The sequence below is a fragment of the Oryctolagus cuniculus genome, chromosome 20 (genome assembly GCF_051225735.1).
Source record: "Oryctolagus cuniculus isolate XC-2025 breed Fujian yellow rabbit chromosome 20, ASM5122573v1, whole genome shotgun sequence".
In the NCBI taxonomy this organism is placed as follows: Eukaryota; Metazoa; Chordata; class Mammalia; order Lagomorpha; family Leporidae; genus Oryctolagus; species Oryctolagus cuniculus.
The window spans coordinates 24,670,851-24,692,985 of NC_142886.1; the positions used below are offsets into that span (position 1 = coordinate 24,670,851).

A 22,135-nucleotide genomic window follows, 5' to 3' on the forward strand; every position below is an offset into this window, starting at 1 on the left:
GGCTTAGGGGACTGGCAAAGATGTGTAGGGCTGGCCAAGTGCTGCATTGACAGATGTGTGAATGCTTTGAAGTTTTAGAGACTCATACAACACGCAGAAAATTCTCCCCTGTCCCCCTCCTCACCTATGTGTATAGAGCTTATAAGTGCTGTTAAACATCTCAAAGGAAGTGAGGTAGTCCTTAGGGGTTTGTTCCAGGGTTTTCTGCAAATCAGAAAAAGCAGAAAGACCACTCAGGATCTGCAGTCACTGAAGATCTCATCATCACTACCCCTCTCCCTCCCCCCAAAGTCAGAGATGCAGATGGATTATGCTGCTGATCTCAGAAGCCCTGAAGACTAAGAGAGACTCTGAACCATGGCAGAAGCGCCAGGCTTCCTCAGTCTCGGTGGTGGAGCTGTCTGCCAGGTATACTGCTGGCCAGAAGTCCATGTAAATGACTCACCTTAAACTTCGGCAGAAATGTGATTTGGGTGGAGGCCCCCCCCAGGTCCAGGGTCCCCACAGTCTCCTGGCCACGGCCATGCAGCTGACCTGTTAACGAGAGCCAGCTCAGAATCTCCTCCACATCTGGACAGTCCACTGTGTCTGCAATTTCTCTCCTGTTGTCATCACACATGGAAAATATTCATCCCATAATCCTCTACGGTACCCTGGCCCCAAAGGCTGTGGGGAAATGTCAACCCACAAGGATTCCTGGTGCAGCTGAGGCCTTGAAGGCAGGTTGTAAACATTAACTTCCTTTCCTCCCCTCCAACTTAAAGGGGGGGGGGTATTTACTCTCCTGACCATGCCTCTGAAAGCCAGTTAAGATCTAGGATAAACTTGAGGACGTATTACCTGTCAGGAAGTTCACAGTAACCCAAGCTAAGATGCCTAGAGGAGAGAGAGAGACAACGATTACAGGCCAGAGCACATTTCCTCGTTCCTGGTCCCTGGTTGTTCTCTTCCTGTCTGCATTCCTCTTCTGGAGCACACGCTTCCCTCCCACCACGCTCCGCTCCCCACTGCTCTGTTTCCTTGTTCAGCTTCTTTCTCTCCAGCGCCCAGCCCGGTCCCAAGTTGCTTGAATCAGATCTTTCACCGACCCTGGGCCCTGCCCGGGAACAGGTATCACGGCCTTTCTCACCTTCATCGGATCCGTCCATGATACCAACACTGTCGTCTGGTACCAGGAAAGGTGACTTCTTGAAGATCTCCTCTACCTAGAGTGAACGAGAGGTGGGGGGGAGAGGGGTCTGGAGTCCCTAAAGCAATACAACCGACTTTCTTAGTTTGGCTGTGCTATAGGGCTTAGAAAACTACACTTTGTTCTCCCTAGGTAAAATTTTAGCGTAACTCATTCTTCCTGAGGAACCAGAGAAGAAATTAGACAAGTCATTGCTAGTTTCTTGCAAAACAGGGATTCCTTACTTTAAAGTAAACTTCAACCAAAACCATCTGATTTATAGGTGACCTGGACCTAGGAAAATGGCATGGACTTGGCCCGCCAGCTCCAATCATGCAGCATCTGAACTCTTTCTGGACACACAGTGGGGCTGGTGGCTTTGCCATCCCATTTCCTAGAGGAGCAGCTGAATCTGTGCCATTGTGGGCGCCTGGGTGCAAGGGCCAAGGTGCTAGCTCCCAGCCCCTGCTGGACTCGGGCACAGGCCTGGGGTCTCTAAGGTCTAGGCAGACCCCAGATCTAGACTTAGGGAAGGAATCCTACTCTTGGAGATGGGAACTCAGATCCTGCCCCGGGCTCTTCATTCTCCATAAATACAGGCTGCTGGCACTGGAGTTATCGTGGGGGAGACAAAGAATTCTCCAGATAGGAATAGGAAGCTGCTGTTCTCATTGCAAGTGGGACAGGAGAATTCTAGACCCTCTTTCAACCAGGACAAACCAGTCCCCTGACTGATAAGCGTGCTTTTAAGGAGAAGACAGAGAAGCAAACACAGAAAGACAGGTTCTGCTTTTGCTTTCACTCCTCTCCCCTCTCCCAGTTTGTCCTCAACACAGCAGCCAGAATGGGGCTTTTAAAACGGATGCCAGGTTCTCTCTCTTCCTTGCTCAAAACCTTCTGGTGGCTTCCTTCTTAGAAAACGCCAAAGTCTTTTCAAAGGTCCCGGAGACCCTACGTGATAACCCCCTCCTCGCCCACCACACACCACCACCTCACTGATCTCATCTCCTGCTTCCCACTTGGCCCCTCCAGCCACGCTCATCTCCTGGACGCTGTTTCGGAACATTCCAAGCACAGTCCTGCCTCTGGCCCTCGCACGGCTGTTTCTTTGCTCTGGAACCTTCTTCCCCCAGACATCTTCTGTAACTTGCTCCTTCATTCTCCTCAGTGTGTGATCAGGTGACCCTTACCAGAGGGTCTTCCTGACGGCCTGAGGCCAGCATCTCCCCACAGCCCGGCAGTGTCCCCTGCCTGCTTTACGCTCTCCGTGGCATCCACAGCCCCTGACATGCTTTCCCTGACTTTCGGGTTGCCTGTTTTCTATATCTCACACACGAGAGTGTAAGCGCCACGAGGGGAGGGACTGTTCTTTTCCACTCCCTGCGGAGTGAGTTCCCAGTGATGTCACTGGTGCCCAGAACCAGGTCAGCACTCACATGCTGAATGAATGATGAATGAGTGAGCAATCAGGATTCAGATTCTCACACAGACATGCTAGGATGCTTACCCTTGCACAAGGGACTGAAGACCCCTGTGCTAACCGTCAAAGCAAAATGGATTTAGATGACAAATTAGCACACCTGCAGTACAGAATCCTGGGCCAGCATTGTGACTTAGTGGGTGAAGCTGCTGCCTGTGACACTGGCATCCCATACAGGCACTAGTTTGAATTCTAGCTGCTCCACTTCTGATCCAGCTCTCTGCTATAGCCGGGAAAGCAGCAGAGGATGGCCCAAGTCCTCGGGCTCCTGCACCGGCATGGGAGACCTGGAGGAAGCTCCTGGCTCCTGGCTTTGGATTTGCTGTTTTAGCCATCTGGGAAGTGAACCAGCAGATGGAAGACTTTTCTCTCTCTCGGCCTCTTGCCTCTCTGTAACTCTGCCTTTCTAATACAATAAATAAATCTTTTTAAAAAATACAGAATCCTTTTATCTTGTTTTCTGTTATGATAGGATTCTGTATATAATAAGCTTTACAACATGAATTTAAATCTTAGTAATTTATATATTTGCTGCAAAATATGAATAAAATTGAAAATATTGAACTTAACACATCTATATATTTAAATTTTTGACCTGAACAAGTTGAAATAGATGACTTTAAAATGTTTTCAAACTTTAAAATTCCATGATAATTCTCAAAAGCTGCTCAAAGATAAAAACCAGACATAAGAGCATATAAACTGTAAGATTCCACTTGTATGAAATATAAAAATGTGCAAAACTCACCTAGAGTGACAGACTGCAGATCAGTGGTTGCCTGGGTTCAGGAGTGGGGGAACCTGACCATAAGGGGGCATGAGGAGACTTCTTTTTTTTTTTTTTTTTTTTTTTTGACAGGCAGAGTGGACAGTGAGAGAGAGAGACAGAGAGAGAAAGGTCTTCCTTTGCCGTTGGTTCACCCTCCAATGGCCGCCGCTGCAGCCGGCGCACCGCGCTGATCCTGGCAGGAGCCAGGAGCCAGGTGCTTTTCCTGGTCTCCCATGGGGTGCAGGGCCCAAGCACCTGGGCCATCCTCCACTGCACTCCCTGGCCATAGCAGAGAGCTGGCCTGGAAGAGGGGCAACCGGGACAGAATCCGGCGCCCCAACCGGGACTAGAACCCGGTGTGCCGGCGCCGCAAGGTGGAGGATTAGCCTATTGAGCCACGGCGCCGGCTGAGGAGACTTCTGTATTTGTAAAAATTCATTTACTTGCATATTTGGAATGGATACATTTTATAATATGTAAGTTTACCTCAATAAAATTGGTTAAAAACAATTTCTGTAATTTTGCTTATAAAGTTAGAGAAGTTGGGATTGCTAAGACATTGCAGGAAGAGCGCAATATTATTCTGAGAGTACTAGACAGACACATAAATAACTCACTATGACAAGAGCCTCGGTCACCACTGGGCTGAAACCACAGCAGAATACTGACATGACAGTCATACCCCAAAGGCCTAAAGATTCATAAAGAAAATACTCCTGAGGGAGAAAGAATGAGCCAAGATGCAGATTTCGTTACCTCCAAGAGCAGAGCCTGGGCTTTCTGTCCTGGCAGCAAGCGCAGTCCTGCTGTTGCCTTCAGGACCACGGGGGTCATTTTCCAGTGACTTCGTGGAATAGAGTCTTTGGCCATGTCCAAGAGTCCTTGAACGGTCTCAGCACCCTTCAAAAGAGACAACTTGTCCATCCAATGAACAGCCCATTGTGGCACTGCTCTGTTCCTTCCACGTGCTTTGTGGGAGCAAGAGGAAGGAGGTGGCAAAGGGCTCCAAACACTCCACTCTGTGGAGCACTTTGTAGGAGAAATTCCTTTCAACCTGACAGTCGTTAACAAAAATTATTCTTTTAATTATAGTGGGCCATTGTAGCTGAGTGTTATTTTATGTCTCATATACATTATCTTTAAAAATGTATTTATTGGGGCCAGCGCTGTGGTGTAGTGGGTAAAGCCACCGCCTACAGTGCCAGCATCCCATATGGGCTCCAGTTCAAGTCCTGGTTGCTCCACTTTCGATGCAACTCTCTGCTATGGCCTGGGAAAACAGTAGATGGTCCAAATCCTTGGGCCCCTGCACCCACATGGGAGACCCGGAAGAAGCTCCTGGTTCCTTGGCTTCAGAACAGTGCAGCTCTAGCCACTGAGGCCAATTGAGGAGTGAAGCAGTGGATGGAAGAGTTCTCTCTCTGCCTGTCTGCCTCTCTCTGTGTAACTCTGAGCTTCAAATAAATAAATAAATCTTTTTTAAAAAATGTATTTATTTGAAAGAGTGACAGAGAAAGAGGGAGAGAAGAGAGGAGAGGAGAAGGGAGGGGAGAGAGAGAGGGAGAGAGAATGACTTAATCTTTCATCCGCTATTCCACTGGCCAAATGGCTACAATGACCAGTCTGAAATCAGGTGCCTGGAACTCCATCCAGGTCTCCCACGTGGATGGCAGAGGCCCAAGGACATGGGGATTTTCCACCACTTTCCCTGGATTGGAAGCAAATGAACTGGAACTGGAACCAGCGCTCTCATATGGGATGCTGGCTTTGCACTCTCATATGGGATGGTGGCTTAATCTGCTATGCCACAACACTGACCCCCATAAATTATCTGTGGGCCAGAATGTTGGGTACAGGGGAAGAACCATGGGAGTTGAAGTCAGCAGACCTGCTCACTAAGTCTGTGGCCCGACGTAGGTCACTTGGCCTTCCTGGGCCTTGGTTTCCTCAGGTGCCACGGGAGACACCCCTCATACCACCACTCAACTGGTGTCCACGTAGACAAGGTGGCGTGTGTGTGGCTGCCACAACACATGCGCGCTGGGCTGCTATCATGCTGCAGTCTGTGATCTCACTTTGTCAGGCTCATTTTTGCACTCACCAGCACCTGTGCTCACAGCACACAGTAGATGCTCAATTTATAATAAATGAAAATCATTACTTCAAATCTACCATCTCCCAGAGTGAACATTTATTCCTTAATCATTATTACTAGCAACCACAAAGCAATCATCTCTACCAAGTGTCTCATCAGAAGCAGGTACTGTGGCACAGAAGTTACGCTGCTGCTTGGAGTGTCTGGGTGTGAGTCCTGCTTCTGCTTCTGATGCAGCTTCCTGCTAATGTGGAAGACAGCAGGCATGGCTCAAGTACTCGGTTCCTGTCAACAAGAGACCTGGATGGAGCTCCTGGCTTCAGCCTAGATCCAGCCCCGGCTGTTGTGGGCATTTGGGGAGTGAAACAACAGGTGGAAGAGTGCTCTCCCCACAACTTCCTCCTCCCTCTCTTTCCCCCCTCCCCATCTCTCCTCCCTTTTCCCCTCTTGCCCCCTCTCTCTCCTCCCTCCCCCACCCAGCATCCCATATTAGAGTACTCCTCCACTTTTGATCCAGCTCCCTAGTAATGTGCCTGGGAAAGCAGAGAAGATGGCCCAAGTGCTTGGTTCCCTGCCACCCATGTGGGAGACCTGGAAAAAACTCCTGGCTCCTAGCTTCAGATCATCAGCTCAGCTCCTGCCGTCATGGCCATTTGGAGAGCGAACAGGCGAATGGAGGACCTCTCCCTCTTTCTGTCTGTAACTCTTACCTCCCAAATAAATAAATAAAATATTTTTAAAAACACTCCAAATAAGATTAAAAGGCAGAAAATAAGAAGTTCCACTTAAAAACATTAGCTGTCTAATCAGTTTCAGATATGAAGTGTTTCCAGCAGCTCCTAATTCTATATGTAGCACATCTGCCATTTCATACGCTACTGACTGAGAAAACACATCCTTGCAGCTCTTTAGGATCAAACCATTTTGCACATCAGGATTTCTTGGTTATTGATTTTTTATTTGAACATCAGGAGTTACATAGAAAGAAGGAGGCCGGCGCCGCGGCTCACTAGGCTAATCCTCCGCCTTGCGGCGCATTGCGGCGCCGGCACACCAGGTCCTAGTCCCGGTCGGGGCGCCGGATTCTGTCCCAGTTGCCCCTCTTCCAGGCCAGCTCTCTGCTGTGGCCCGGGAGTGCAGTGGAGGATGGCCCAAGTGCTTGGGCCCTGCACCCCATGGGAGACCAGGAGAAGTACCTGGCTCCTGCCATCGGATCAACGTGGTGCGCTGGCCGCAGCGGCCATTGGAGGGTGAACCAACGGCAAAGGAAGACCTTTCTCTCTCTCTCTCACTGTCCACTCTGCCTGTCAAAAAATAAAAAAATTAAAAAAATATATAAAAAAAAGAAAGAAGGGCCGGCGCCGCGGCTCACTAGGCTAATCCTCCGCCTAGCGGCGCCGGCACACCGGGTTCTAGTCCCGGTCGGGGCGCCGGATTCTGTCCCGGTTGCCCCTCTTCCAGGCCAGCCCTCTGCTGTGGCCAGGGAGTGCAGTGGAGGATGGCCCAGGTGCTTGGGCCCTGCACCCCGTGGGAGACCAGGAAAAGCACCTGGCTCCTGGCTCCTGCCATCGGATCAGCGCGGTGCGCCGGCCGCAGCGCGCCGGCCGCGGCGGCCATTGGAGGGTAAACCAACGGCAAAGGAAGACCTTTCTCTCTGTCTCTCTCTCTCACTGTCCACTCTGCCTGTCAAAAAAAAAAAAAAAAAAAAAAAAAAAAAAGAAAGAAGGATAAAGAGAGATCTTCCATCTGCTGGTTCACTCCCCAGATACCCATAAGCAGCCTGGCTCGTCTAGACTGAAGCCAGAGCCAAGCACTCCATCCAGGTCTCCCACGTGTGTAGTAGGGGCCTAAGTCCTTGGGCCATCTCCCGCTGCTTTCCAGGTGCATTGGCAGGGAGCTGGACTGGAAGCGGAGCAGTTGGAACACAAACCTGCATTGCAATATGGGATACTGGCGTGGTGAGCTGTGGTAAGCGGCAGCTTAACCTCCTGAGCCACAATTCTGGCCCCTAATGATTATTCTTGTGACACTGAACAATTCCTTTAGATTTGCTCCCAAACTTCAACATTCCGGCTGATTCTGTTTTATTTCAACATGGTGTCCTGCTTGCAGAGCATACTTTGCTGGTGGTGCTCCAACTCGAAATACAGTCGGAGCCACTCTCCATGCAGCCTCTACTCCCAAAGACTTTTTTGTCGGCATGGTTGCTCCTCGCTTTTCAGGTATGGGCGTGCTTCTATCCTCTATCAGGGTACTCTGACATACAACTCATGGGGTGTGCACCCCTCAGCTGCTATGTGTATATCTTGCACCCTACAGAACCTCATGGCCCTCTTTTGTGTTCATGTTAACCAACACAGTTGATGGTGCCAACTCAAAACCTCAGACAGCACATGCACAGGGAGAAACCTCTTAAGAGCTGGTGTCACCCCTGCAGGACCACAGTCTGTGTTCTAGCCTCGTTTCACACGGCCCTTAGTAGCCGGCAGTGTGCACCTACTATTATGTGGGGGATCAGCTAAAGAGAGAAAGTCCCCCTCACACATGGCCTCAATATCATTCATGAACGCAGCAGATACTGAACAGCGGTGGTGTGGTTAAATTATCAAGACATTTAGAATCTAAACATCAACCATGAGAAACTCACCTTCTTAGGATGATCTACAAAAGCAGAAAGTCCTGGCTTCACAGATTCAAAAATTTCCCCTTCCAGGATTGGAAGTTGTCCTATTTTGTCCATGAACAAAACAAAAGAGAGATGAGTAATGACCAGAAGTTAGCCTGCTTCAGATGCTGGGCTCTGTAATCTCATACAGTTTATGAGATTAACCTGCTCTTCCCTCCCACCCCCCGGGTTATTTCAAACCACCTCACCTGTGAGGAACAAGGGGCGGGGAAGGGAGGCTAACAGGCAACCCCTAATAGCCCCTCTGCCATTTCTAGGGGACACCTCCTGCCTACTCCTTCCCCAGGTCCTATAGGTATCCCGAGGAAAGAACGCTGATGGGGCTGGCACTGTGCTGCAGTGGGTTAAGCTGCTGCCTGTGACGCCAGCATCCCATATGAGCACCGTTCCAGTTCCATCTGCTCTGCTCCGGATCCAGCCCCCTGATATTGCACCTGGGAAAGCAGCAGATGATGGCCCAAGTGCTTGAGCCCTGCCAACCATGTGGGAGACCCAAATGGAGTTCCAGGCTCCTGGCTTTGGCCTGGTCCTTCCCTGGCTGATTCACCTATTTTGGAAGTGAGTTGGCAAGCAGAAGATCTTTCTCTGTCTCTCCCTCCCTCTCTGTACTCTTTCAAATCAATTAAAAAAATTAAAAAAAAAAAAAAAAAGAACACTGACACTTTAGAGAAGGTTGATCTTCAGAGTCACCTCAGCTGCTTCACAAGGATGTGAAGCTCTCATGGGATCCTTCTCAAGAACGCGCCCAATACAAAGGGGCCTCAGAAAGTTCACGGAAAAACGGAATTAAAAGTCTGAGCTTGGGGACCGGCGCCGCGGCTCACTAGGCTAATCCTCCGCCTTGCGGTGCTGGCACCCCAGGTTCTAGTCCCGGTCAAGGCGCCAGATTCTGTCCCGGTTGCTCCTCTTCCAGGCCAGCTCTCTGCTGTGGCCAGGGAGTGCAGTGGAGGATGGCCCAAGTGCTTGGGCCCTGCACCCCATGGGAGACCAGGATAAGTACCTGGCTCCTGCCTTTGGATCAGCGCGGTGCGCCGGCCACGGCGGCCATTGGAGGGTGAACCAACTGCAAAGGAAGACCTTTCTCTTTCTCTCTCTCACTGTCCACTCTGCCTGTCAAAAAATAAAAAAATAAAAATAAAAATATTTTTAAAAAAAGTCTGAGCTTGGGGCAGGCACAGTGGTGTAGTGGGTAAAGCCACCCACAGTACTGGCATCCCATCTGGGTGCTAGTTCAAATCCCAGCTATCCACTCCTGATCTAGCTCTCTGCTATAGCCTGGGAAAGCAGCAGAAGATGGCTCAAGTCATTGGGCCCCTGCACCCATGTGGGAGACCCGGAAGAAGCTCCTGACTTTGGATCATGCAGCTCTAGCCATTGCAGCCATTCGGGGGTGAACCAGCGGATGGAAGACCTCTCTCTCTTTGCCTCAGCCTCTCTGTAACTGCCTTTCAAATGAGTGAATAAATAAATAAATATTTTTTTAAAAAAGTCTGAGCTTATTTTGGTGTAAAAAAGCTTTTGAAACTCAGTTTTTTTCCTAAATATGTACAATGAACTGAGAAAATACTACTTTGCAGTTCTCTATAATTTTTTTAAAAATTATTTTCAAAGAGTTCCAAGATGATGGAGTAGGGAAGGAGCTTACTGCTCTAATCCAGGAGAAGATAGTTTGAAAAAAATGTGGAGAGTGTGCTGTCTCAGGGAAGAGTTAGGGAGAAAATGGCAGAGAAAACTCTACAGAAATGAGAGGGACACAGTGGACTTACGCAGAGGGCATGGATGCCCACAACTCAGGACTCCAGAGCCAAGAGCCTACAATATGAGCTTACTTGGAAAGTAAGGTGAGCCCAGAGGGAAGCAGCCCAAGCCACTGGTGTTAAAGCTGCAGGAAGAGCATAGAGGGAACCCGGCTTGGAGTCCCAGTGAGGATGGTGTACCAACCAAACTAGAGGAGGAAAAAAAAAAAAGGCATCCTGTAACAAGCTGATAGAGTGGGCACCATTTTGGACATACTTAACAGCTGTGCCAGCTCATGTCCGCACCCAGCAATCAGCCAAGTGGAGACTCCTGACTCTGGTGGGGAGCACTGACAGGGGGCTGGGTGCTTGTGACAGTGGGAGGCTTGTGTGCTGGGTGTGTGGGAGGACTCACGGTGTGGCTGGGACTGTGGGAAGTCATGGTGGTAGACTCCACATGCTTAGAGTTTCCTGGTTATCTGGTGAGGGACACTGCTGGAGAATCTGAGCTTACACTGACGACTGCAGAGATCCTTTGTGTGGTCCTTGGGGCGAATATTCTACCCACTGTGACTAGCGCTCAGGCTCTGGTCTCCTTTGGGAAGAGCTCAGTTGAGCAGAATAAATTCCCATTCTGATTAAAAAAAGAGAGAGAGATTTACCACGCCAAACCTGGGTGTGTCCCCTTAGACATGCCCTTCACCCTGGAGAACTAAACAGAGCTTCCTGGCCACACCCACTAAAAGCCTCTAGGTACCCACTGAAAGCAGACACTCCACTTATCTACAGAGCAATAGTACAATAGTACAAAGATAAAAACAACCACCACCACAAAAAAAAAGAAAAAAAGAAACCAACCAGTACCTCCATAAATGTCAAACAAACTACCAAATCAAGAAACAAGAATAAAGAACATGACGCCCCCCAAAAAACACAACACTTCAATACTAGATCGTGAAGATGATGAGATGCAAGAAATGCAAGAAATGGAATTCAAAAAATTGATCATAAGATTACATAGAAGTAATCAGAAGCAAATTCAAAAACTATTTTAATCTGTACAGGACACACAAGAAATTTCTCTCATGAAACTGAGATCTTAAAGAGAAATAAAAATGAAATGAAGAATTCAATAGAATAAAAATGCAGTGGAAAGCCTTAACAACAGAATAGGTGAAGCAGAAGAAAGAATATCTGACTTAGAAGACAAAGCACAGGAAATACAGTCAAACCAAAAAAAGAAGAGGAAATTAGAAAACTAAAAAACACTGTGGGGAAATCTACAGCATATTATCAAATGATCCAACACACAGGTTCTATGAGTTCCTAAAGGATCACAAGGCCTGTTTAGTGAAATAATTTGAGTTAACTTCCCTAATTTGGAGAAAGAAAGGGACATCCAAGTACAGGAAGCAAATAGAACTCCTAACAGACATAACAGAAAAGATCTTCATCACGACACACTATAATCAAACTCACCACAGTAAAACATAAAGAAAAGATTCTAAAATGTGCACGAAACACCAGATTACTTTCAGAAGATCTCTAATTAGACTCACAGCGGACTTCTCAACAGAAACCCTACAGGCTAGGAGAAAATGGCAAGATACAGTCCAAGTCTTAAAAGGAAAAAAAAAACTGTCAACCCAAGGTATGGTACAGAATGCTATACCTTGAAAAGCTCTCATTTATCAAAGAAGGTGAAATAGACCTTCCATAACAAACAGAAATTGAAAGAATTTGTCACCATCCATCCAGCCCTACAAAAGATCCTTAAGGATGTGCAGCTGCACCAGAAACATGGTCATCACTACAAAAGAAGGTAAAGGAAGAAAATCTCTCAGTGTAAGTTCAAAGGAAATTCAAAGTAAAAAAATAGGAATATTTTTAGAAAAATGGCAAAGTCGTTACTTATCAATAGTCACCTTGAATGTAAATGGCCTCAATTCTCTATTTAGAAGACACAGACTGGCTGAATGGATTAAAAACAAAACCCATCTATTTGCTGCCTACATCTCACCAACAAAGATGCACACAGACTGAAAGTGAAAGGTTGGGAAAAAAAAATCCCATAACAACAGAAACCAAAAAAGAGCTGGGGTAGCCATCCTAATATCAGACAAAATAGACTTTAACACAAAAACTGTTAAGAGAGACAAAGAAGGGTACTTTGTGACCATTAAGGGATCAATTCAACAGGAAGATGTAACTACTATAAACGTATATGCACCTAATTACAGGGCACCTGGCTATTTTAATGTTAAAGGATCTAAAGGGAAACACAGACTCTGATACAGTAGTAATGGGGGACTCCAATACTCCACTTTCAGCAATAGACAGATCAACCAGACAGAAAATCAGCAAGGAAACAGTACATTTAATCAACACTACAGACCAAATGGACCTAACAGATATTTACGAAACTTTTCATCCTACAGTTACAGAATATACATTTGTCTCAGCAGTACATAGAACTTTCTCTAGGATTGATCACATACTAGGCCATAAAGCAAGTCTCAGCAAATTCAAAAAAATCAAAATCATACCATGCATCTTTTTGGACTACAATGGGGTAAAGCTGGAAATCAGCAGCTCAGGAATCTCTAAAACATATGCAAACACATGGAGACTGAACAGCATGCTCCGTAATGAACAGTGAGTCACAGAAAAAAACAAGAGAGAAATAAAAAACATTTCTGGAAACAAATGAAGATGACAACACAACATATCAAAACTTAGGCGATACAGCAAAAGCAGTGTTAAGAGGAAAATTTATAGCAACTTGATGTCTACATCAAGAAATTAGAAAGGCACCAAATAAGTGATCTGTCAATGCATCTCAAGGATCTAGAAAAACTGCAGCAAACCAGACCCAAAACTAGTAGGAGAAAAGAAATAATTAAAATTAGAGAAGAAATCAACAAAACTGAATTAAAAAAAAAAAAACAGTACAAAAGATCAGCAAAACAAAGAGCTGTTTTTTTGAAAAAATAAGCAAAACTGACACACCATTGGCCCAACTAACCAAAAAAAGAAGAAGACCCAAATCAATAAAATTAGAGAAGAAAAATGAAATGTAACAGATGCCAAATAAATAAAAAGAATTATCAGAAATTACTACAAAGAGCTGTATGCCAACAAACTGGGAAACCTAGAAGAAATGGACAGATTCCTGGACACATACGACCTACCTATATTGAGCCATGAAGACAGAGAAAACCTAAACAGACCTGTAACTAAGACGGAAACTGAATCAGTAATAAAGGCTCTTCCCACAAAGAAAAGCCCAAGACCAGATAGCTTCACTGCTGAATTCTACCAGACATTTAAAGAAGTAACCCCACTGCTGGTAGGACTTTAAACCGGTAAAGCCACTGTGAAAGACAGTATGAGCCAGCGCTGCGGCTCACTAGGCTAATCCTCTGCGTGTGGCACTGGCACCCCGGGTTCTAGTCCCAGTTGGGGTGCCGGATTCTGTCCTGGCTGCTCCTCTTCCAGTCCAGCTCTCTGCTGTGGCCCCGGAGTGCAGTGGAGGATGGCCCAGGTCTTTGGGTCCTGTACCTGCCTAGGAGACCAGGAGAAAGCACCTGGCTCCTGGCTTTGGATCAGCACAGCACGTCAGCCGTAGCGGCCACTTGGGGGGTGAACCAACGGAAAAAAGACCTTTCTCTCTGTCTCTCCCTCACTAACTCTGCCTGTCAATAAATAAATAGATAAATAAATAAGTAAAAAAAAAAGACAGTATGGAGGTACCTCAAAATTCTGAATATAGACCTACCATATGACCCAGCCATCCCACTCCTGGGAATTTACCCAAGGGAAATGAAATCAGTAAACAAAAGTGTTATCTGCACTTCCATGTTTACTGAAGATGAATTTACAATAGCTAAGACATGGAATCAACCTAAATTCCCATCAGCCAAAGACTGGATAAATAAATTATGGGATATATACACTATGGAATACTACACAGAAGTAAAAAAAAAAAAATGACATCAGGTCATTTGCAACAAAATGGATGAATCTTGAAAACATCATACTTAGTGAAGTAAGCCAGTTCCAAAGGGACAAATACAACATATTCTCCCTGATCTGTGAGAACTAATAGAGCACCTAAAACGAAATCTGTAGAAGTGCAATTGACACTTTGAGAAGGGATGACTTGAGCTGCCCTTGTCTTGACTGTCAAGGAACAGTTTCAGGTTTTTTGTTTTTTTGTTTTTTTACCTTCATACTATTTATTGAACTATTTTTAATACCTTTTATATATTTTTTAAATTTATTTGAAAGACAGTTACAGAGAGAGGTAGAGACAGAGAGAGGGCTCTTCCATTCGCTGGTTCACTTCCCACATGGCCCCAACAGCCGGAGCTGTGCCGATCCAAAGGCAGGAGCCAGGAGCTTCTTCTGGGTCTCCCACATGAACGCAGGGGCCCAAGGACTTGGGTCACCTTCACTGCCTTTCCAGGCCATAGCAGAGAGCTGGATCAGAAGAGGAGCAGCCGGGACTAGAACCGGCACCCATATGTGATGCTGGCGCTTCAGGCCAGGGCTTTAACCCACAGCACCACAATGCCGGCCCCTGTTGAACTCTTAACATAGAGTTAACCATATGTGTATGAAGGCAACTGAAAATAGATCTCAGTGGCTGGCGCCGCAGCTCACTAGGCTAATCCTCCACCTTGCGGCGCCGGCACACCAGGTTCTAGTCCCGGTCGGGGTGCCGGATTCTGTCCCGGTTGCCACTCTTCCAGGCCAGCTCTCTGCTGTGGCCAGGGAGTGCAGTGGAGGATGGCCCAGGTGCTTGGGCCCTGCACCCACATGGGAGACCAGGAGAAGCACCTGGCTCCTGCCTTCGGATCAGCGCGGTGTGCTCTGCGGCGGCCACTGGAGGGTGAACCGACGGCAAAGGAAGACCTTTCTCTCTGTCTCTCTCTCACTGTCCACTCTGCCTGTCAAAAAAAAAAAAAAATAGATCTCAGTAAAAAATAAGAGTGAGAATAAGAGAGGGAGGAGGAAGTTTTGTAACTGGAAAGCTGTATAGTTCTGCATATATTCCTATGGACTTACTTCTAATGATACAGTTTAAAAATTTGTCATGTGACTCCAAACCTCATTAAGCTTGGTAGTAAAAATTCCATCTTAATTGCTAAAGTGATCATATTAAGTGTTAAAGTATTCATGTAAATAGGATCAACTGCCTGGTAATAATAAAAGATAGAATTAAATAGGAGACTGTTCCAACATGGGAAGCAGTCTACACAGCAGACTCATAGAATGACAATCGCTTTAAGTAACACTGTAACTTCAGAATCAGCCCTTAAGGCTTCCTGGTCTGGCTGAAAAGCCCATGAGAGCATTTCAGGCATGGAAAGCCAAGACACTGTGGCAAAAAATGGTCTACATAAAGGATCTCTGTGAGTGAGATCCCAGCAGAAAAAAAGTGGCCATCAAAGAGGGATGTACTTTTCTCTTAAAGGGAGGAGAGAACTTCCACTTTGCTTATGGCCTTATCCAATTGCTGACAGAGTCTGTGGGCTCAAAAGGCTTCCATAGCCCAGGCAGCTCATGTCAAGAGCCTTGGGTGGTCACTGACATCATATGTAAGAGTGTCAATTGTTAAATCAACAAGAGGAGTCGCTGTGCACTAACTCCCATGCAGGACCTCTGTCCCCAATGAGTTGTATTCTAAGTTAACTGTAAAACTAGTTCTCAAACAGTTTATGTGTGTGTGTGTGTGTGTGCAAATTGTTGAAATCTTTACTTATGAGTTGGCCTTCCGTGTACAAAGTTAATTGAAAATAGATCTTAATGGAAAATGGGACTGGCAAGAGGAAAGGGAGGAGGGAGTGGGATGGCAGTGTGGGTGGGAGGGCAGGTATGGTGGGAAGAACAACTATATTCTTAAAGTTGTACTTATGAAATTAGTATTCCTTAACAAATAAAATTTAAAAAAATAAATAAAAATTATTTTCATTTTATTTGAAAGGCAGAGCAGACAGACACAGAGAACTTCCATCTGCTGGTTCACTCCCCGAATGCCCACAACAGCCAGGCCTGGGCCATGCTGAAGCCAGGCACCATGAACTCAACCCTGATCTCCCACATGGGTGGTAGAGACCCAAATACCTGAGCCATTATCTGCTTCCTCCCAGGGTATACATTAGCAAGGAGCTGGACTGAAAGCAGAGTAGCCAGGACTCAAACCAGGCACTCTGATATGGGATGAGAGTGTTCCAAGTAGGAACTTTGTTTGTTTGTTTGTTTTGACAGGCAGAGTTAGAGGGAGAGACAGAGAGAAAGGTCTTCCTTCCTTTGGTTCACCCCCCAGTGGCCGCTGTGGCTGGCGCTGCGCCGATCCAAAGCCAAGAGCCAGGTGCTTCCTCCTGGTTTCCCATGCAGGTGCAGGGCCCAAGCACTTGGGCCATCCTCCACTGCACTCCTGGGCCACAACAGAGAGCTGGCCTGGAAGAGGAGCAACCGGGACAGAATCTGGCACCCCGACTGGGACTAGAACCTGGGGTGCCGACGCCGTAGGCGGAGGATTAGCCTAGTGAGCTGCGGCGCTGGCCCCAAGTAGGAACTTTACCTCTGCACAAAACACCTGACCCTATTAGTATAAAAATACTATGCACAGATTTCAAATAACAATAATACATTATGACAAACTATAAATGAATTTCTAATAATAAAACATTATAAAAAGCTATGCTACAAAAAAAAAGCTATGCTACAGATTTCAAAAGCTTTCTGCCCAAAATAAACTCATACTTTTAATTTCATTTTCTCCCCATCTTTTGAAATATCTTCATATTTTCAGTATTCTGGATCCTAAACAATATTAAGCACATTTGGAGAAGAGAAAGGATAACTACAGCTACACTTCTTAGACACACGGTTTCAGCCTACAAGCAGTCCTGATTCTCTTATTTTCACATTTATTAAATTACAGGTTCAGTTACAATCCAAAGCGTTCTCTGAAGAAAGGCTTTCACTCGCCGTAAGGCTCTGTACGTCACAGCACACACACACTCTCAGCACATTTGTCTTGGGGAGGAAAGGCCCCAGCGTGTGTCCCCACACTGCAGTGGGTGCCAGCGGCATTTACCTGGATTCTTCTGCACAAAGGTGTAAACATGGATTCGAGTTCCAGTACTCCCTGCATCAAACATGATTCCATAAAAGGTGTTGGCACTGACATTGACGGGGCACATGGAAGACAAGAAGACACCTTCGAACCAGGTCTGCTGGTCTCTGTGGAAGACAGTGCCGCAGACACAGGATGCCACCAGCATGAGAAAGACTGCACCCCAGCAAGCGGTCATCCTCTCCCCACGGCGCGCTGGCTTGAGGCTCTGTTGCAGAAGCAGTGCTACTCACACACCTGCAGCAGCTTGTGGGACAAAGACACGCAGATTAGTACAACCTCTAAGAGAAATAATCATCACAGACGTCCACCCCGTCCCTACCCATTCCTTCTGTTTCTAATCACCAGTACAACAAGCTAAGCCAGCGCACAGTGCTTAGCACCTTTTCTGAAGGGTATCTAGTTCCAAAGGAAATGGAGATTTAAAATGTATTTTCCCATGCTTTGCTTTAAGATTTTATTTATTTATTTCAGAGGTAGAGTTACAGTCAGAGAAAGTTCTTTTATCTGCTGGTTCATTCCCCAAATGGTCGCAACAGCCAGAGCTGGGTTGATCCAAAGCCTGGGAGGCAGGAGCTTCCTCCGGGTACTCCATGTGGGTAAGGGGCCCAAGCACTTGAGCCATCTTCCGCTGCCTTCCCAGGCCACAAGCAGAGAGTAGGATTGGACAACGGCAGCTGGGACTTGAACCAGCATTCATATGGGATGCCAGCACTGCAGGCAGAGGCTTACCTACTACACCACAGCACTGACCCCTCCATGCTTTGCTTTTAATCGTAGGATGGTTCTAACATACTTTGTCATTCTGCTCCTTTGGCTGAATTGTAATTTTCTTCTATTTTGACAAGTTTGCCCCTTTTTAAAGATTTATTTATTTAAAAGTCAGTTAGAGCGAGAAACAGAAAGAGATCTTCCATCTGCTGGTTAACTCCCCAGATGGTTGAAGTGGCCAGAGACAGGCTAGACTAAAGCCAGGAGACAGGAGCTTCATCTAGGTCTCCCACATGGGTGCAGGGGCCAAAGCACCTGGGCCATCTTCCACTGCTTCCCCAGGCCATCAGCAAGGAGCTGGATCTGAAGCGCAGCAGCCGAGACCTGAACTGCGCCCATATGGGATGCCATTGTCACTGGCAGTGGCTTTACCACCTATGCCACAAAACTGCTCCCAACAAATTTGCCTTTAAATAATAAACTAACACCCTCTCTTCCTTTGGATCTGACATATAAGAAGCTTCAACTTTTGTTTTGGATTTGTATTGTACAGTAAGTTGGAAGTTGTTGCAAACCTAGAGTACACTTATGTGGAACACAGTTAAGAAAACAGTCTTTGGCCAGAGGCCCCTGGTTTCAGTCCTAGTGCATCTCTACATCGTAGCTGTACAGTCCTGGGGCACGTCATTCAGCTTTTCTGAAACTCCTTTTCCTCATCTGTAAGATGAAAGAGCATTTGCCCTACCTATCTTCCGTCCACAGTTATTAGGAAAATAAAATCAGATATTTCATTTATACATGCATACAAACACACAAAAGTTCTGGGGCAGGCATCGTGGCACAGCTGGTAAAGCCCCTCTGTGATGCCAGCATCCCTTATGGCTACCGGTTCCAGACCTGGCTGCTCTGCTTCTTTTCCAGCTCCCTGCTAATGGCCTGGGAAAGCAGCAGAAGATGGCCCAGGTCTTTGGGCCCCTGTCCCCCATGTGGGAGACCCAGGGGACACTCCAGGCTCCTGGCTTTGGGCCTGGCCCAGTGCTGGCCATTGTGGCCATCTGGGGAGTGAACCAATAGAAGACCACTCTCTCTTTCTCTGTAGTTCTGACTTAAAAAAAAAGTTTTTTTTTTTTTTCCAGTCACAATGCATTGTTCAAATATTATGTAACATCTTCTAGGCTTGTTCCAGGACTGAGATTGTGGAGAGTAGGAGAGAATGATTTGTTATCATGACCGGGAAATAATTTTTTAAATGTACATGAGACTTTTTTTTATTATTCTGTAGTGAAGTCATGAGTGTTTTTATTTATTTATTTATTTATTTTTTTTTTTGACAGGCAGAGTGGACAGTGAGAGAGAGAGACAGAGAAAAAGGTCTTCCTTTGCCGTTGGTTCACCCTCCAATGGCCGCTGCAGCCGGCACACCGCGCTGATCCGAAGCCAGGAGCCAGGTGCTTCTCCTGGTCTCCCATGGGGTGCAGGGCCCAAGCACTTGGGCCATCCTCCACTGCACTCCCTGACCACAGCAGAGAGCTGGCGTGGAAGAGGGGCAACCGGGACAGAATCCGGTGCCCCGACCGGGACTAGAACCTGGTGTGCCGGCGCCGCAAGGCGGAGGATTAGCCTAGTGAGCCGTGGCGCCGGCCATGAGTGTTCTTGAAACTTCTGATAAAGTATTTGGCATGGGGTGGGCACTGGGGAGCAGTGGGTTAAGCTGCCACTTGGGACACCCACATCCCACACCAGGGTGCCTGAGTCCCTATTAATCCATGCTCCCAATCCAGCCCCCCTGCTCCTATGCCTGGGAGGCACACTATGACAGCCCAAGTGCTTGGGTTCCTACCAACCAATGGGAGACCAGACAGAGTTCCTGCCTCCTGGCTTCAGCCAGGCCTAGCCCAGGCTGTTGCAGACATTTGGAGAGTGAACCAGTAGACAGAAGAGATCTCTCTCTCTCTTTAGCTCTCTTTTTTAAATAAATGAATATATATTTTAAGATGTATTTATCTATTTGAAAGGCAGAGTTACAGAGAGGAAGAGGCAGAGAGAGGTAGGTCTTCGATCCACTGGTTCACTCCCCAAAAGGCCACAGCAGCTAGAACTGGGCTGGTCCAAAGCCAGGAGCCATGAGCTTCTTTAGGGTCTCTCATGTAGGTGCAGGGGCCCAACGACTTGGATCATATCCTACTGCTTTCCCAGGCCATAGCAGAGAGCTGGATCAGAAGTGGAACGCCAGCACTTGAACCGACACCCATATTGGATGCTGGCACTGCAGGCGGCAGTCTCCCCATTATGCACAGCGCCAGCCCCTAAATAAATCAATCTTTAAAGAATTATTTGGCAGTGTCAAGCAGAATAATTGAATCCATTCTACCTGGTAGCTTCAGTGTAACTTTTTGTCTTTTTTTCTTCCCCCTGGAGAGACATTGGTGATTTGTAACTGGCCTGCTTTTCTAAAGCTCAGGCTGTGTCCTATGATCTTACCTGTAAAGGAGAACTGGAGTTCTCAGGTTGTGTTTCTGAACCTCAGCACTGCCGACATTTGGGGCTGTCTAACCTGGGGTAGGTTATAGCAGCATCCTGGCCTCTACGCATTAGAGGCCAGTAAACCCTCCCCCAGTCCCCTAAACACACACACACACACACACACCCCTGTTGTGGCAACACCAAAAATGTCTCCAGATTACTGCCAACTGTCTCCTGGCTAGGCTGTATTTCCTCTGCTGGAGGCTGTATTTTTTCCTGGTATTAGTGAGTAATGTCTTATCTATCTTCTAGAGTTGAGGCTTCCTTAATTGTCCCTTATATATTTTGCTCAGAACAATTCTCTTATCTGGCTTTCATCTCCAGATTTCTTGTGCAAGTCATTGTTCCTGGTTAAGCGACAACATGTGGTGCCAAATTTCCCATTTCCCAGACCCCTTAGGTCCAACAGAATACTTGTTACATCTGGTGTACAGATCAATCTCATAGAGGGTTTTATCAAAGTGCCTCCCTCCCCACATGTGAGATACTACATAAAAGAAAGCGTACTGAAGTTTAATGCTCTTGGAATTTAAAACTATTCAGAATAACTGGAGTTGGCTGAGGTATGACAAAAGGCAGACCAGAATCATCTGTCGGAACCCTGTTCATAGCTGAAGTTCTATCCGGCAGTTCAGGAGGAGAAGGAAACCCAAACAAAGCCAACCTCATCCCAGGCAACCAACCACTGCCAGCAGGGCAGCTGCCTGGCCAGATCCACACTCACATGGTAACCCACCCTGTGCTGACGCTTCTTTTACAGCAGATAGGTTGGTCAGGGGGATCAGGTCTGAACAACTGAAAACACAAACACTCTTCAGATCAGCTGACTGTTAAGGGGTCCCTGCTTTTGTCCCACACTTTTGGCCCTTCTTCTCCCACAGGAAGTGCGTGAGAGGTGCTCCAGGCTGTCCTCCAGATCTGGGACGTCAGGGGTCACTTGCACTTTGTTATTATTGTGGCTTCTGAGAACCTCTCCAGAGTCTAGGTCCATTAAGCAAACATTCATTTTTCTTCCAAGAGATTTCAAAGGAAAAAAAATTGCATCCAAGGTATCTGTTTTCAGAGTGAAAACTGCAGAGTCACGCCAGGTGCTCCGTGTGAAATCACACAAAGAATAAACACGTGAAACGCCCCTTCTGCTCCCAGCACCTACCTCCGAACCCCATATCCAACTGCACTTTTAAGATGAGCTACTTTTTAAAAGGTCTTAGAAAGGGCTTACAATGGAGAGTTTAAGGACGGCATCCTATCTCACAGGACCTCAGTCTGCACAGCCTGTTCATTCACTTTGTTAAAATCTGTACTTAAGTTTCACCTTCTCAGTGGGACCTCCCTTGTCCTTCTGATTTACAACTGCAATGCGCATGGCTGCACAGACCTTTTCCACGGTCCAGCCGTCTCTGTAATTTACTACTCTTGCTTATTTCCACATTCTCTGCCTCTCCCCTCCCACCATCCCTGTGTTTCCTGGTGTTGGAACAGTGCTAGCACACAACAGATGTTAAATCAGTGCTCTGAAGGAATAAACAGTGATCCAGTCACTCATGCACTGGATCCCAGCCCCTTCACAAGAACATAATAGCGGACATCTTTCTAAAACATTAATTACCCACTAATGAGAAGATCACAATTCTAAACTTCAAAGGCAGGACTGTTTCTCCAGATGTGCCAGTTACAAGGATATCACATGTATCAAGTTTTACCTGCTATTCAAAATAGTGCAGATAACCAAGCTGACTTTGCATAGACAAGCATGCATCAGTATATTTAAATCCACTTTTCAGAACCTGTCTCATCAATATCTCCTGTCTCAGATTCAC

At 46.7% G+C, this 22,135-nt stretch overlaps 1 protein-coding gene across 7 annotated transcripts in view; it reads right to left on the bottom strand.

Annotated features, from left to right (window-relative positions):
• Positions 1-22,135, bottom strand: part of ENTPD5 (ectonucleoside triphosphate diphosphohydrolase 5) — a 58,605-nt gene that overhangs the window by 11,109 nt on the left and 25,361 nt on the right. For 6 of the 7 annotated variants that reach the window (XM_089322353.1, XM_017349383.4, XM_089322352.1 and 3 more), the window contains 7 exons: positions 17,043-17,327; positions 8,160-8,239; positions 4,174-4,317; positions 1,130-1,205; positions 841-876; positions 446-534; positions 125-204 (listed from right to left, as the gene is read on the bottom strand). In XM_089322353.1, coding sequence (XP_089178479.1) covers positions 125-204; positions 446-534; positions 841-876; positions 1,130-1,205; positions 4,174-4,317; positions 8,160-8,239; positions 17,043-17,259 — 722 coding nt within the window. In that variant the 5' untranslated portion in view covers positions 17,260-17,327. The remainder of the gene's footprint in view (positions 1-124; positions 205-445; positions 535-840; positions 877-1,129; positions 1,206-4,173; positions 4,318-8,159; positions 8,240-17,042; positions 17,328-22,135) is intronic. The other variant, XM_051826259.3, reaches the window with a different exon arrangement.